At 39.6% G+C, this 14,837-nt stretch overlaps 1 protein-coding gene across 44 annotated transcripts in view; it reads right to left on the bottom strand.

The window, feature by feature from the left end:
* The window catches only part of EYA4 (EYA transcriptional coactivator and phosphatase 4), a 117,780-nt gene that overhangs the window by 90,462 nt on the left and 12,481 nt on the right, over nt 1–14,837 (bottom strand). For all 44 annotated transcript variants that reach the window (XR_014546668.1, XR_014546669.1, XM_083607746.1 and 41 more), the window contains one exon: nt 9,408–9,506. Coding sequence is in view for 28 of the 44 variants with exons in the window: in XM_083607746.1 (XP_083463872.1) it covers nt 9,408–9,440 (33 nt within the window). In the remaining 16 variants the exon portion in view is untranslated. The remainder of the gene's footprint in view (nt 1–9,407; nt 9,507–14,837) is intronic.

Below are 14,837 nucleotides of genomic sequence, written 5' to 3'. Positions count from 1 at the left end.
CCAAGATGTGTTCATTTAACAGCTCACCACATTCATGCTAGACACAAATAAGAGTAATAATCCAATCCTATGTTCAAATCTATAACTATTTTGGAAGCCCGACACAAATATCCAGATTCAAATAAAGGCAGATTTTAATATAACCCCTCTCTCTTTCTCAGTCTCATGCCCACCCACTCCTCCTTTCTCTCATACATTGTATGTACTTATTTAACAATTTTCTAAGTTACAATCTTTCCCCATAAACCATGAACAATAAAATGTTACATTAAAAATATTAAAACATTCAAGGATTAAAATTTGTCAACAAACAGATAACTAGTAATACAAAGGTGGCCACAACTGAGAGAAAGCTTGGTTAAGCAGCAACTTACAAGCCCCCTGCCGCCAGTCAATACCATCCAAATGTTATATCCAGCAAAGGAAGAAACGTATGTGCACGGCAGATAAGTAAAAAAGATAGTCAAGCGACACATGATGTGCTTTTTATTATTAAGGAACGAAGCATGAAAAATACATTCCAGAAAACACCCGCCCATTTTAGAGATGGGAACAGAAAACTTAAACTGGAGAGATGAACAATATCAGAAAGGGTTTCTTTAAACATGATATATGACAGATTTTAAAACTTGATATATTATGAAAAATCCTTCTCTTTTTCTGAATGTGAGGTAGTGGTGACATATAACAGGGGACTACTATTGTCCTTATGTTCTTCTGCACTTGTCAACTTCCTGAATATATTTTATTTATTACATTTCAGAACAGGGCTCCCAGTTTTCCTGGTTTGTCCTTCTCACAACAACCCCATGCAAAGGACTGATTGGCTCATGGTTACCCTCAGTAAGCTTTCAGTATACCCAGTTGCTCTATGAGCAAAGTAAAAAGAAAAAAAGTGGGTTTTCATACATTTTAAAATTTGATTCAGTCCGTATCTTACCTAATTCACACTTTTCAAAACAATATGCAATTGAAACACAGCCATTTCATAAAATTTACATTTTCCCAAATTTTGCCATGCAGTTTTCCAACCATGCAATGTGCACAAAAAGGCCTACACTATGGTATGCATAAACTGCATGTATTAGTGAAAATGACACAAATGCATTATTTTAAGGGAAACTGCTTTGCAAAAATTTGGCAAAATTCCATAGAAGAACGTGTATCTTGTGAGAAACTAAAATGCTGATGAATTTTCATGAGAGCTTTTAAAAAAGAAAATTGATGTGGAAATGTGGAGAACTGAAGACGGAAAAAATATTTAAAAACTGAGCAAATCCAAAACTGACAGATTTGTCCATCCCACTGGAAACTGACAATGAGGACAGTTACAAATTGTAGCCTATATCACAACTAACTGCTGCCACATTAGTTGCTGATGCACCAGAGATTGGGAATGTAAGGTCAGAGCAGTCCACAGGTTGTCCTTTCCTCCTCTTGTCTGAACTGAAGATGCAACATGATCTGCCATTCTAATTAGAAAACTGGCCAGCAGCACAAACTAGCAACCGTTAAGTCCAGGGGTGGCCAACTTGGTGCCCTTTAGATGCCGTGTGGCTACAACTCCCATCAGGTTGATGGGAACTGCAGTCCAAGAACATTTGAAGGGGACCACATTGGCCATCCCTGCCTTAGAGACAACGCAAGAGCTCACGCTTGCCAACACCATTTTTACTACCATAAGAGAAACTCCTTTTAAGAAATATGAACAGAGTCATCTCTCCTTTTAACAGAGTGTGAACATCTAACTTTAACAGTTTGCAGCAAGATGTCTGAGGTAGGAGTAAGCTGCACCATTTCCATTCTCAGGCACCCAGCTACCAGGGATTTTGTTCCTCAACCAGGAAAGGGGAATGAGTCACAGTAGTAATCAGGCCAGTTAGGAGATGAGAAGTGTTATGTAAAAAAAACACAACAAAACAAAAAACAAAACACACTTTTCATTCAGTAATATGCTAGAACCAATAATTAACTTTTAAAAAGGAAGGAAGGGAACCAACTACATCCACAGCACTGAGATCTCCCTTTATTACACATGGTTTCATCCTAAAGCTTCTCTTGCACTGGACTAAAGCTCTAGTCATCTGTTTCTGTAAATTAAGCCAAGAAAGAGTATTCTCTATAAGATGTAAGTATATATATAAATTTCTGTAGTAAGTTTGATTTTATGTACAGTGGTATCTCGGGATGCGAATGGGATCCGTTCTGGAGCCCCATTCGCATCCTGAATGGAATGTAAGACGCGACGGCGCATCTACGCAGGTCGCGTTTTGCCGCTTCCGTGCATGACATCATTTTGAGCGTCTGCGCATGCGCGAGCAGCAAAACCCAGAAGTAACGCGCTCTGTTACTTCCGGGTTGCCATGGAGCGCAACCCGAAAGTACTCAACCTGAAGAACATTCAACCCGAGTATGTATTTTTGATTTAATCGATCATTTAGAAGTGCATTAAGCTATTTCTAATAAGATTTGGTTTGAATTATTATTAGTGAATATCAATATATGTATCAAGACCTTGAGATTAGACCACTGAAGAAGCCCGGAAAACTATCTTGGGAGTGTGCAACCTGCAAGCCCCAGTAAAAGGGCCCCATCAGGGGCAAATAGTGGCTTCTTGCTTACTTGGACTGCCAGGGCAAAGCAGGTGCAAAACGCCGGCACCCTGTCATCTACAACTTCATTAACATGTATCTACAACTTCACTAGCATCTCTCGGCATTGTGAATAACACCAAACTTACCTTTTGTTGGTATCTTCATGAACTTATTTAAAAGACTGAATTAAGCATTTGAAAATCTATTGAAACCAGACATTATAAGTTCATCTTAGGTTGGGTAGTTCGCAAGTCTCTGTGGCTTTGTTTAATGTTTTATATTTTTCTCAGAAGGTTGATAAAGAATGTATAACTTATTATTCTGTGTATATTAATCGCCAACGTGTTGCATGAGCTGCACTACTTCTATCAGCAGCACAGGTTGCATTTTTCTAGTAAATTTAATTCTACCTGGCCTGGTCTCCTTGGCAACGCTTCCCCCAGGTGGGATTGGACAACTGACTGAGGTAGGCGGAGACCTCCAGGTATCCCACCTGAGGGAAGGCAAAGCCAAGCCTATGCTGTTGGAGCCGCTCCAGATCTAGGGGCTGCACGCGTCCACGCAAAGGGCGCCCCCCGTTTTAAGTGGGGAGCGGTCATTATAGCTTTTGTATGGAACCAGGGATAGCCAATGAGGTGCCCTTCAGATGAACTAAAACTCATCCTTGACCATTGGCCATACTGGCTGTGCTAATGGTAGTTGGGTCAAACAATAGTTGGCTACCTGTTATTAAACAATAAACTTCATTTATTTATTTTAAATATTTCTTATCCACACTTCATTGCAATGTAATTCCAGAAGTTACATTTAAAATACTAGCCCATATCACAATGAGAAAAACTGTAAAATGGCATCAGTCCAGGCACAAATATCCACCAAAGGCTTGAGTGAATAGATAGGTTTTTATCTAGTGAAGGAAACAAAGAGGATGCCACCAACAACAAAGTGCTCATAGTATCTCTGAGGGGAGGAAGTTCCAAAGGTGGGGGGATACCATCCCAATAAAACTTTGTGACAACGCAAATTTGTTCACAGTTACATGACATTTTATTTAACAACATTTCTAAACTTACTCTAGAGTTTTATTAATATTACTCAAATCTAGAGTAAACTGCACATAAAGTTTACTCTTCCATATTTCTCTTCACCTTGAAATATGGACAACATGTGTTCATTATCAGGGACTGGTCTGAAGTTACTTTAATTCTTAATGTCTTAATCACTCACACTTATTAAATTATTTAAAGGAGTTTGAACAGAGATTAGATGGTTCCCTGTAGCCAATGACATTAAAAATTCTGTGTTCCCAGAAGCCTGAAAAAGGGGCAGCAGAAAAAGTGCCTGTGAGAGAGCATTCTTTCATGTGCTTTGCCTAGTTTCTCAGCATTCTAAAAGTAGGGAATTGGAAGAAATGCTACAAGGAGTGACTTTGCATTTTGTTTTCAGAAATATTACACTGGGGAAAGCTTTTGCAGTTCCTGGTTCTATTCATTAGTCTGCTTCTTGGTAATCTTTAGCCAGCTATTCTACCATTTCAGGCTGAACACATGTGTTACAAAGAGGTATACATCTAAAACTTGAGTGCAAGCCAGTTTTAGGATGTGTACATACTTCCTTTCCCAAAGAGGTAATTCTGTCATACAAGATGGAACAGTATATAAACCACAGACCTCTAGGTCTTGCATTATGGCTTCTATTATAAGAGCTTATGGGAATCTGGAAATAGAACCATTTTTCATGATGCCTTAGGGCAAGGGTAGCCAACATGGTGCCCTCTAAAAACATCTAGAGTCCAGCTCCTGTCAGCCCCAGCCAGCCATCAATGGTCAGAGATTATGAATGTAGGATTTCATCAACATCTGGAGGTCACCATATTGGCTCCCCCTTCTCTAGGGTAATATTTGTTGAAGTGAACTAGATATAAAGAAGGCATGCGAAGACTAGGACCCAACATGTGAGAAGAATTTTAGTAAAACTTTAAAAAATATGGCCATACCGGCATGGGCCAACAAAGGAAGAACTTTGTTAGTTACATGGTAGTATCAAAGTTCATTGCAAATATGAATATAGCTGGATAATTAACTCCCCCAAGCCCACACACTATCATCCTCTCTCCTGATTGGCAAAAGGAGCTTTTTAGAAGTAAAGGTTTTCAAGAATTCAGAAGTGATATCTATTACATATATCATCCAGAGTCAATCTGACTGTCCAGCAACTGACTGCTATATGCATTACATTCTCAAGAAGAAATGTCTACTTGCACTTACAGGCTGAGTTTAAAGACATCTGTAAGGATGAAATACACATTACACATGATATATGTGGCACCATATTTCATTGCTTCCTCAATCTTCCTTGCTCATCAACACTTCACCTGCCTGCTTCAAACGTTCTGGGCCATGCTCTTTTTGTGGTCATACAAGTTCCATGGGGTTTAACAGAATTTAACTACCAACTTCTGTTTCCATTCTGCTCCCTTGACTTCAGCACGGTGGCTCATTCAAAGCTAGCTCTTTCAACCAGGCATTTCACTACCCTCCAATATGGCTGAAATATTGCCCAAGGAAACACTAATGGTATTATAAAAATATATAAGAACACCCTGGAAAAAAATGGCGAAAGAAAGAAAGAAAGAAAAGAAAAGAAAAGAAAGAAAGAAAGAAAGAAAGAAAGAAAGAAAGAAAGAAAGAAAGAAAATCAGCAATGTTATCCTATTTAAATTAACTATTATATTTGAAGTAGAAGTTGGTTTTTTTGCAAGTTTCAATTTTTGTGTCAAGAAGTGAGAACTTTTCATCTAAAAGGCCTGTCAAGTTATGTGAAAATCAAAACTGTTTTCCTGCCTTGGATACATTGCTCTCAGGGAACTGTGCAGAAATTCCCAACTGAGCATTTATTTTTATTTTTCAAGGCTCCAGAAAATGGTGTTAGGTCATAAGGTGAGACCTGTTATCATGGGGACTACATAATCTCTAAGAGGTTTTTTTTAATACAATAACCCTTCCCCACCCCCTGAACTTGGCTTAAAGGGTTTCCACAAAATGTTCTGCAAGTTATGTTTTGTTTTGTTAAAGGAACAGTTTCAAAGTAAATTTGTGTACTGGGGCAGCTATAAGGGGCTGGAACCCAAATCCTTGAAGAAGTGCTGCTAGTCAGACAGTAAAAAAAAAAAATCATTTAGTTCTTGAGCACCTAAAACGTCAAGGTACCAGTTAAAATGAGTGAGCTGTTGCCATGTTAGAATTTCTTTTTTTCCAGGTGTAGACAAGTGGCAAATTTACCGGTATATTAGATGTAGTGTGGTAATAACAAGTTCTCAGAATTCTGTCTTTATTATTTGCTAAGCTATCATGGTCACAGCATGTCAATGAAACATTAGTCAAGCAATCTAAAGGCAAAACAGCATGTCAAACTTTGGGAGTACTGGATGGATGGACAAATCCATGTGTGATTACATGCTCAAAGCAAACATAGAACTAAAAAAAATTAGATTCATGAAATGTCATGCATCTTTTGCTAATAGCACTTTCAAACACATTTTCTTTACCCGTCCCCACCCCCAAAGTCTGACTCCACAAACTGCCCAAATTCAGTTTCCAATAGATTATGAGCTCACCCAGAAAGAGGTGATTCCTATCCAGCAACTGCCAATCCATTTCCAGACCAAATTTTAATCTTGGCTGCAAATGTGTAACCTGGCTGCAAGGCAAGCAGTTACTATGGTTCTGCAGGGTTGGTCTGCAGAAAGAAGTAGTGGTAAGGCCAGTATGGCAAAATATTGAACCAATCTGATACCACTTTTGTCTTTTCCAGGAGCAACACAGTCCCAAACAAAGATGGATATCTTCTAACATTTAACGAGTAGTGCTTTAATATCAAAAGAAATTGTATTGTTGGGAAAGGAGGATAAGGATTAGCAGCAAGGCCAAGAAAAGCAAGACATGGGCTATATACCCTTTCACCTACTGCTATGGAAGTAAAGCAAATTTGCATGCATCATTTTAATGTCCTGTTCTTAACATGTCACCAAATTAAACCAAGCTTAACTACATATAACTGTGAACTTCTCATTTTACAGTAGTTGAATCTATTGTTTAAGTTAAAAATCAACTAACCCAAATATGCAACCTTATATGAAAGCTTCAGGATGAAATTACATGAGTTTCTAATAAAGCCTCTTTTGAAATAATATACTAGGAAGTTAGCCACTAGATTATTTTTCTTTTTAAAAAGTTGACTGAATGGTAAACAACATTTTAGAAGTAAAACAAAATACAGAGTTAACATCTCTATCACAGGCATATGGTTTGCTTACTACAGTCATACCTCGGGTTGAAGTAGCTTCAGGATAAGTACCGTATTTTCTGCACCATAACACTCACTTTTTTCCTCCTAGAAAGTAAGGGGAAATGTCTGTGCGTGTTATGGAGGGAATGCCTACGGGTGGAGGTGGGGATCTGCTGCAGTTGTGAGCAGAGGATCCATTGTTCCCCTTCCTTCCCTCCTCCGTGGCTTGCTTTGAAACAGCAAAGCGGGAGAAGAGCCGCTGAGTGGGGAGGAGAGAGCGACAGAGAGCCTGCTTCTTTAAAGGAGCAAAGCGGGAGAGGAGAGGAGCCGCTTACATGAGTGTAAGCGGCTCCTGTTCGGTTGGTTCCTTTAAAGCAAGCAGGCTCTCTGTCCCTCTCTCCTCCCCACTCAGCTCGCTACATAGCAGCAAAGTTTTTCAGCTCGCTAAGCCGGGGATGAGCGGGGAGGAGGGAGAAAAGCAGAGCCTGCTTGCTTTAAAGGAGCAAAGCGGGAGAGGATAGGAGCCTTCTCCCCTTATACCCCTCTTCTGCATTATTAGCAGCATCCTTCTCCACCCACCCCATGCGTGCTCCTTGTCCCTTGAGTGCTTTTCCTTCCCTCCCCACTTAAAACGTGGTTACAAAGCACGGATCCACATGGATCCTCAGGATTTTTGCACTGGGTCACCCCAAATTCACCATCAGATCACATGTCTGTGGCCACAGCATGAACCACAAAAATCATACATCCACTGTTTCGTTTAGAATATTTTTTTTCTTGTTTTCCTCCTCTAAAAACTATGTGCGTTATGGTTGGGTGTTATAGAGCGAAAAATACGGTATTTTCGGGTTGCACGCTGAGGCAACCCGGAAGTAACGGAGCGCGTTACTTCTGGGTTTCACCGCTCACGCATGCACAGTCAAAATGATGTCACACACATGCGCAGAAGCGACGAATTGTGACCCGTGCAGATGCGCGAACGCGAGTTGCGTTCACTTCTGGATGCGAACGGAGCTCTGGAATGGATCCCATTTGCATCCAGAGGTAACACTGTATTCCAAAATGTGAAGTGCTACAAAGGTTATGTGTTCATGCCATTAAGTGTCTTGTAGGGAAATGCAACATAATATAATCTTTTTAAGTAACTAAACATATGAAAAAGATCCTTAGATCCTTTAAGTTTTCAAAAAAGCGTAATTGATTTAAGGGCAAGAGAGCAAAGTTAAGCATTAGTGGACATCATGGAAGGCTTTCACCCATTCAAGAGTCAGACTGGAAAGCAGCCATACAAAAATAATACAGTCATACCTTGGTTCTCAAACGTAATCCATTCCGGAAGTCCGTTCGACTTCTGAAAAATGTTCAAAAACCAGGAAGCAGCTTAAGATTGGCTGCAGGAGCTTCCTGCACTGAAGCGGAAGCTGCGTCGGACATTCAGCTTCCGGAAAACATCTGAAAACCGTAACACTTACTTCTGGGTGTTTGGGAGCCAAAACGTACGAGTACCAAGGTGTTCGAGAACCAAGGTACAACTGTAATTATGAATGAATCCTGTTCCTTTTACAGTACCAGAGCAATTTACTTCAGAATAAAAATGCTTCATACTTCCAGTTAAGACAAGAACCCAGTTCATATAAAGTATAAGTACAGTGGACGCTCGGGTTGCGAACATGATCCGTGCGGGATGGACATTCGCAACCGACAGCGGCGCACCTGCACACGTTGCGATTTGGCGCTTCTGCGCATGCGCAACCCCCGAAACCTGGAAGTAACCCGTTCCGGTACTTCCGGGTTTCAGCGGATCCATAACCGAAAAAAACACAACCTGAAGCATCTGTAACCTGAGTTATGACTGTACAAGATATTTCACTATTCACATTAGATCACCTCTAAAGATATAGGGCCAGATTCAACAAATCCTGTGTGCTAGTGGAAGCCAGCCACTCCTGGTCACTACTCAGGCACCAATTTATCTAGGCACAAATGGCACAGTTCCCAAGTTTAAAAAAAAAGGAAGGCTTGTCTTTTCAATGTTGGTAGGTTCCATTTCATTTAGAAACAGGAAATCACTTCAGAGGCCACTATATCAACCAACATCACCCACACCCACTTTGGGGAAAATGTCCCATTTCCTAAGGGAAGGTACATCAGGTTGCTGAGTGTGATGCAATGTGCTTCCCTGTTTTTGGACCAGCCAACTCTTTTCCCTATACCATAAGATATGCACTGCCTGCACAACTAGCATAGTATGCATTGCATCTCATTGGCTCAAGGAAGCCCCTCCCACTGTGAAATGGGGGTGACTCCAGGCAGCTTTTCAATAGTATCTGAACAGTAACCCAAGCCAAACATTAGAGCTTTCTACACATATATCAGTGTTTCTTACACACTGACCTTCAAGTTCTACCCTACTTTATAACACGCAGCTACATACCAATTCTAACAACATACTGCAAAATGAAAAATATTTTTGAACACAGCACATAGGAAAAATTAATGAGTTTATTTAAACAATTTTTTACTTACTGACTGTTCATTTAAATCCTGAGTGTCTTCCATGGAGGTAACTCAATTTTCTTTTCCTCCAAAGAGAAGTAACTTCCCTTTTAATTGTAACTGGATGTCCTAATATTAAAAAAAAAAGAGTAAGCAAAGTGTTATTTTGGTTTTACATTCACAAACAAAACACTTCATTATAACATGCACAACTTGTTAGAAACCAGCTCCTTTGGGAAGTCACTGATATGCACACATAGCAATTCTTTCACATCAACAATAAGTATCATTTTAAATACAGCAGCTAAAAAGATTTGAAAATGTCTAAGGGCAGAATTAGATGTTAAGCTGAATACTAGACGTCACTGATAACAAGTCCCGCATTTTACTCCCCCTCCCTCCCCATAACTTTAAGGTTGAAATACGTATATGGGAGTAAGTCCTATTGAAGTTTGTTTCTGAGTTGCACTGTTGAACTGGATATTCTAGGTAATATCTAAGTCAAACTCAGCACACAACCCAAACTGACATAACACGGACACTGGCACCAGAGCCTGCAATAAACCCAGATGCCAACTTTGCTGCCACATACACCCGGACAACACCATTACTGGCCCCAACAACATCACACATACCATCTCGGGACTATTTAATTGCTCATCGTCTAACATTGTATATGCCATCAAATGCCAACAGTGTCCCTCAGCTCTCTATATTGGACAAACAGGCCAAACCTTACGCCAAAGAATAAACGGACATAAATCGGACATCAAGAATCACAAGACAGAGAAACCAGTAGGAGAACACTTCAATCTCCCAGGACATTCTATACAAGATCTCAAAGTAGCTGTATTACTACAAAGGAATTTCAGAAATAGACTGGAAAGAGAAGCTGCTGAATTGCAACTCATTACCAAACTTAAAACCATGGAGAGACCTGGTCTGAACAAAGACATTGGATTCTTATCTCATTATACATGACAAAGCCATTTTTCACCTTCTCACCCCTTGCTTTTTCCTGTAAGACCTATTGCAGTCGTTAAGAGCCGTCAACAGGCTCATCTCAGCTATCTGCCAACCACCCATTCCCACCACCCTTCTGAGTAATACCCCTCCCCACCTTCTCACTATATAGAAGGATCTGGCAACTTCTGTTTCAGTGTATCTGACGAAGTGTGCATGCACACGAAAGCTCATACCAAGAACTAACTTAGTTGGTCTTTAAGGTGCTACTGGAAAGAAAAATTTTTTTTTGTTTTGACCCCAAACTGAGGTTACATTTATTTCAATGGGTCTACTCAAGAGTACGACCAACAGGAGACATCATCCAATTTACTCATACTGTAACACAATAATGCTGTACAGTTCCTGGTTCTACATCTAAATTATTGTTTATTGCTTGTAGGAAAATGTAGGTAAGTGACACAGATGTCTAAATTCCATGGGGAGGGGGAGTAATTGAGACTGGCCTGCCAGCCATTCTCAGTGGTAAGCCCATGGCAAGTGTAAAATAGAGTTCCACCTTAAATGCAATTTTTTTTTAATGTAAATGCTAGCCCTTGGCAGGAACCTTTTGCAGATACCATTCTGGAATGAACCAGGAAAAATATGAGGCAGACATCAAAACTACAAGGATAGTCAGCTTTATTACACTCCCCTGCCAAGAAATATTAGCTAGGATTTTGTGCTAACTCACTGACTTTTTAAAGGGATCACATTAACACATATAGAAAATATTGTGTGGGTACTGTAATATTTTTCAGATGGATTCATGAAGAGGATTCTAGATTCCTGCATTCATTTGTTCACTTCCTAAAAAAGATGTTATACAGTTTCCTATTTTCCAAATGTTAATAGTCAACAAATCACTTTAAAAAGCCAACCTGTGAAAGCAGAGGGGGAAGATATATGCACTGCTGCAATTTTAATAAGTCTAATTTCACACTTCTTTTTAAATGATAGAATCTCTCTTTTGTATTCACAGTTTGCCCCAAACGGTAACTGTTAATTTTTCACAATGGCAACACTTTTAGACAAATAACAATTCTTTATGTGAAAGGAAGTTGCTAAGTCCCCACTCGAGAATTTTACTCTTTCGGAGTTTAACATATGACTCATAGTGTAACAAGTGAAATGGAGAGATAATAAGTACTATTGGTTACTGTATTGTGATGTCTGCTGCTTACATGAAAGTGAAAGATGCTTATTTATATATATATTTTAAAAAAACAACACCTAGATACCTCCTTCTTGCAAAATGTCAGGCGGTGTACATCAATGTAACAACCTTTAAAAGCAATACAGAATAAGCATAAAAATGACTGGCAACTCAAGAGAAAAAAATATGCCACTCCATAGGTCTGTCAGCATAAAAAGTCTCCAAGAAATGTCTGAAAGTCAAAAGCAAGGATGCCTGCCGAACAACTGCTGGAAGAGTGTTCCACAGCATGGGACTGGCGACACTAAATGCCTGACTGAAGACTTGCATATCCATTACATAACCTGAATACATTTCTTCCCTTCTTCAGTCTCAACTATTCTACAGGAAAAAGTGGGCAAAGCATGTAAATTGTGGAAAAGTGGAAATAATACTTATTAAACCTCCTGCTCTGTAACTCAGAAATTATATGCTGGGAGTTGGTCATGTCTATTTTACAAAACCACACACGTTCTGAACAGCAAGCCAAGCATTGTACATGGAAGTGTTTAACTGTGAATGCTGCAATGGTTAATGAGACTTGGTATTTGATTAGTAAAGCAAGGTAACCAATAAAATGTCAGCACACCCTACTTTGCCCATTGGCATTGCCTATCAACTTCCCTTACCGTTGCATCTTTGCCTCTAACCCACAGACTGACTCACTTCATACAGAATTGCAAACCATAGCATATAAGTACTTCCTATTTCCTTCTCCCCTTGTGAAAACCAAGGTTCCCAATTCTGGTTTGCAGTCATTTGTGCAAACCTTTTGTTGTTGTTGTTCAGCTCGATCAGAGAAAAATTATTTTTGTAAACAACAAAGTGAAGAAAATTGCTGGAGAGCACAGGGGAAGGAGGGGAAAATGTGTGAGCCTTCAGCTCAGGCCCCAATGGTCAGCCAAGCTGTAGCTAGCAATTATATCAGGTCACAGAGAAGCAAAAGGTAGAAACTGATGTCATCTGCAGCCTCCACATTTCTATAAAACTTTTACAAAAGAGAAAGCAGTGCCCTCTGCCTTTCAATTTTCTAATTGCTCTACTGTTTGTCTCCTACTAAGTTCTGCCTCGCCGATTCAAAAGCATAGCTTATTTCCATTGTCAATGTTCATGTTGCTTCAAACTTTAAAGTTACCAGTAATCAAAATTATAAATGTTTAAAATCTTTCTCTATAATACTGATATCATGCAGAACCCAAGTGTGCAGCACTTTGATGGCCTCAGGGAAGGAGTTGGTTAATAAATAAATAAATATTTTTTTTACAAATCAGAATAAAACTAATTATTGAATGCTATTACAAATGCAGAATTAAATAACAGCACTCATGCAGATTGCCTTCTTTTTTTTTTAGCATAGTTTCTCTAATTTGTAAAATATTACAGAACTCAATTAATCTAATAAGGGTAGAATTCTCCCTTTACATAATATATAAAATTAAGGGATAATAGTAAGCTCATTGAGTTTATGAGGCCATAACCTAGTTGCCAAATCAACCTTCATGCTTTACTCCACTGATAGAATCAGATTAAAAACAGAGGGCGGGAACTGCTGTATCCCGATTATGCAGTGATTGTAAAACATTTTAAACTTGCAGACAAGTTAGTGTGAAGAGAGGAATCTGTTTCTGCAGATGTGGATTTAAGGTGATGAAGTGTTTTATGTCCCAAGATTTTCTTTTTTAAACACTTGATGAAGAGGGCTTCTAACTTCCTGATCAACAAATGCATTTAATAACATTTTCCTTAAAGCTTGCTGTGGAACATATTTCATCCATTTGAATACCAGCTATCAACATATCAAACTACACAGTCAAATTCAAAAGCTAAAAAAGTAAAAATAATAGAGAAAGGCAATGATCAGTGAGTTTAATGATATTCCTTCTGTACAAATAATGCCATCTTCATTTTTCCCAGCTCTCACATTTCAGGAAAGACCAGTTCCTGCCTGTGCTGGGGCCAGGACAAAAGGGACCATCCAACAGGCCAACAGAGAGTGGTGCTCACCCTAGATTCATGCATTCATGAATCCAGCACAAGCTTAATCATTCAGTTTAGGCACAAAGGCCCCACCACTCCAGTCAGGAGCAGGATGGTGGAGGTGGAGGACAGACTACAGTGGAAACTTTTTCACCTTAGTGTGCTCCTCTTCATTCACCAACAGTGCAATAAAGCTGGTAGTCCTATATGTTCCCACAAGATTCAGTATGCCACCATAGCCACTACCATGAGCTTTTGTGTATTGCTCTTTTGAGAAATGTAGAAGGGGAAAATAGGACCAAAACTGACAAATCATCAACAATATGGAAAATGGCAATGGTCCAACTGAGAAGTACAGCAGCACAAGCTGGGAACACAGCACTCTGAGGCAGAAGCCAGAAGGAGATATGTATGGACACTTCAAACGTTATTCAGAAAGAGCTCCAAGATAAGGGATGACTGAACTATGCTATAATTTCTTGAGTGGATTATTGAAAAGTTGTGCCCAATTTGTGCACAAAAAACCCAGCATAAATTGCCAAGAAGTCTATCAAGACATTGAATATTACCAGACTGCGCCCGTAGAAGGAATTTACTATGGGTATCCCAATTCCCCACAGAGAGCATTGACAATAATATCAACAGTTGAAAATTAGCAGCAGGGATTCAAACCTGAAAACACAAAAACATGGTTCTGCCTCTTTCCATCTTTCCCTACCTGTGAATTTCCTATGATGGAACCATACCCAAAGAGATTAGAATGATTCACCATCTCTCCAACCCAATAGGTCCTCCATCAAAAAACCTACCCACAAATCAACTGCCTTCAAGGACTTCATTCAGTACCTGTCCTCTTAGAGAACATAGAGCAGCTGGCTCATACTAGCTGAGCACATCATGACATACAGGATGGTATTCAATGAACACGTATTATGAATACAAGGATTTCCACTAGTGCAACTGGACTTTCCATTGTCTCCTCCCACTACAAGCACCCAGCACTCTCTCCAAATCTGCTCCTGGGTATTGGGGAAACCCCTAGAACACTTACATTGTGCACTGGGGGAGAAAATGGGGAGGGTGATCTGTTATGTAAGCAGAAATCCTTGTGCTGATTTCCACTTAGTGCTACACTGGATCCCATCCTCAAGGTTTCCCTGAAGGTAAAAAGTCCAACAAACAAAGCAAAAAAACTTCTTAGCCACTATTTAATACTTTTTGTCGCTTCTCTGACCTACACACTTGCAGAAGGGAAAGGTTTGGGGAAGGGTCCCCCATCATCACCA

This window comes from Podarcis filfolensis (genome assembly GCF_964270895.1).
Source record: "Podarcis filfolensis genome assembly, chromosome: 3".
Classification (NCBI taxonomy): domain Eukaryota; kingdom Metazoa; phylum Chordata; class Lepidosauria; order Squamata; family Lacertidae; genus Podarcis; species Podarcis filfolensis.
This window is presented reverse-complemented; position numbering and strand designations above follow the sequence as displayed.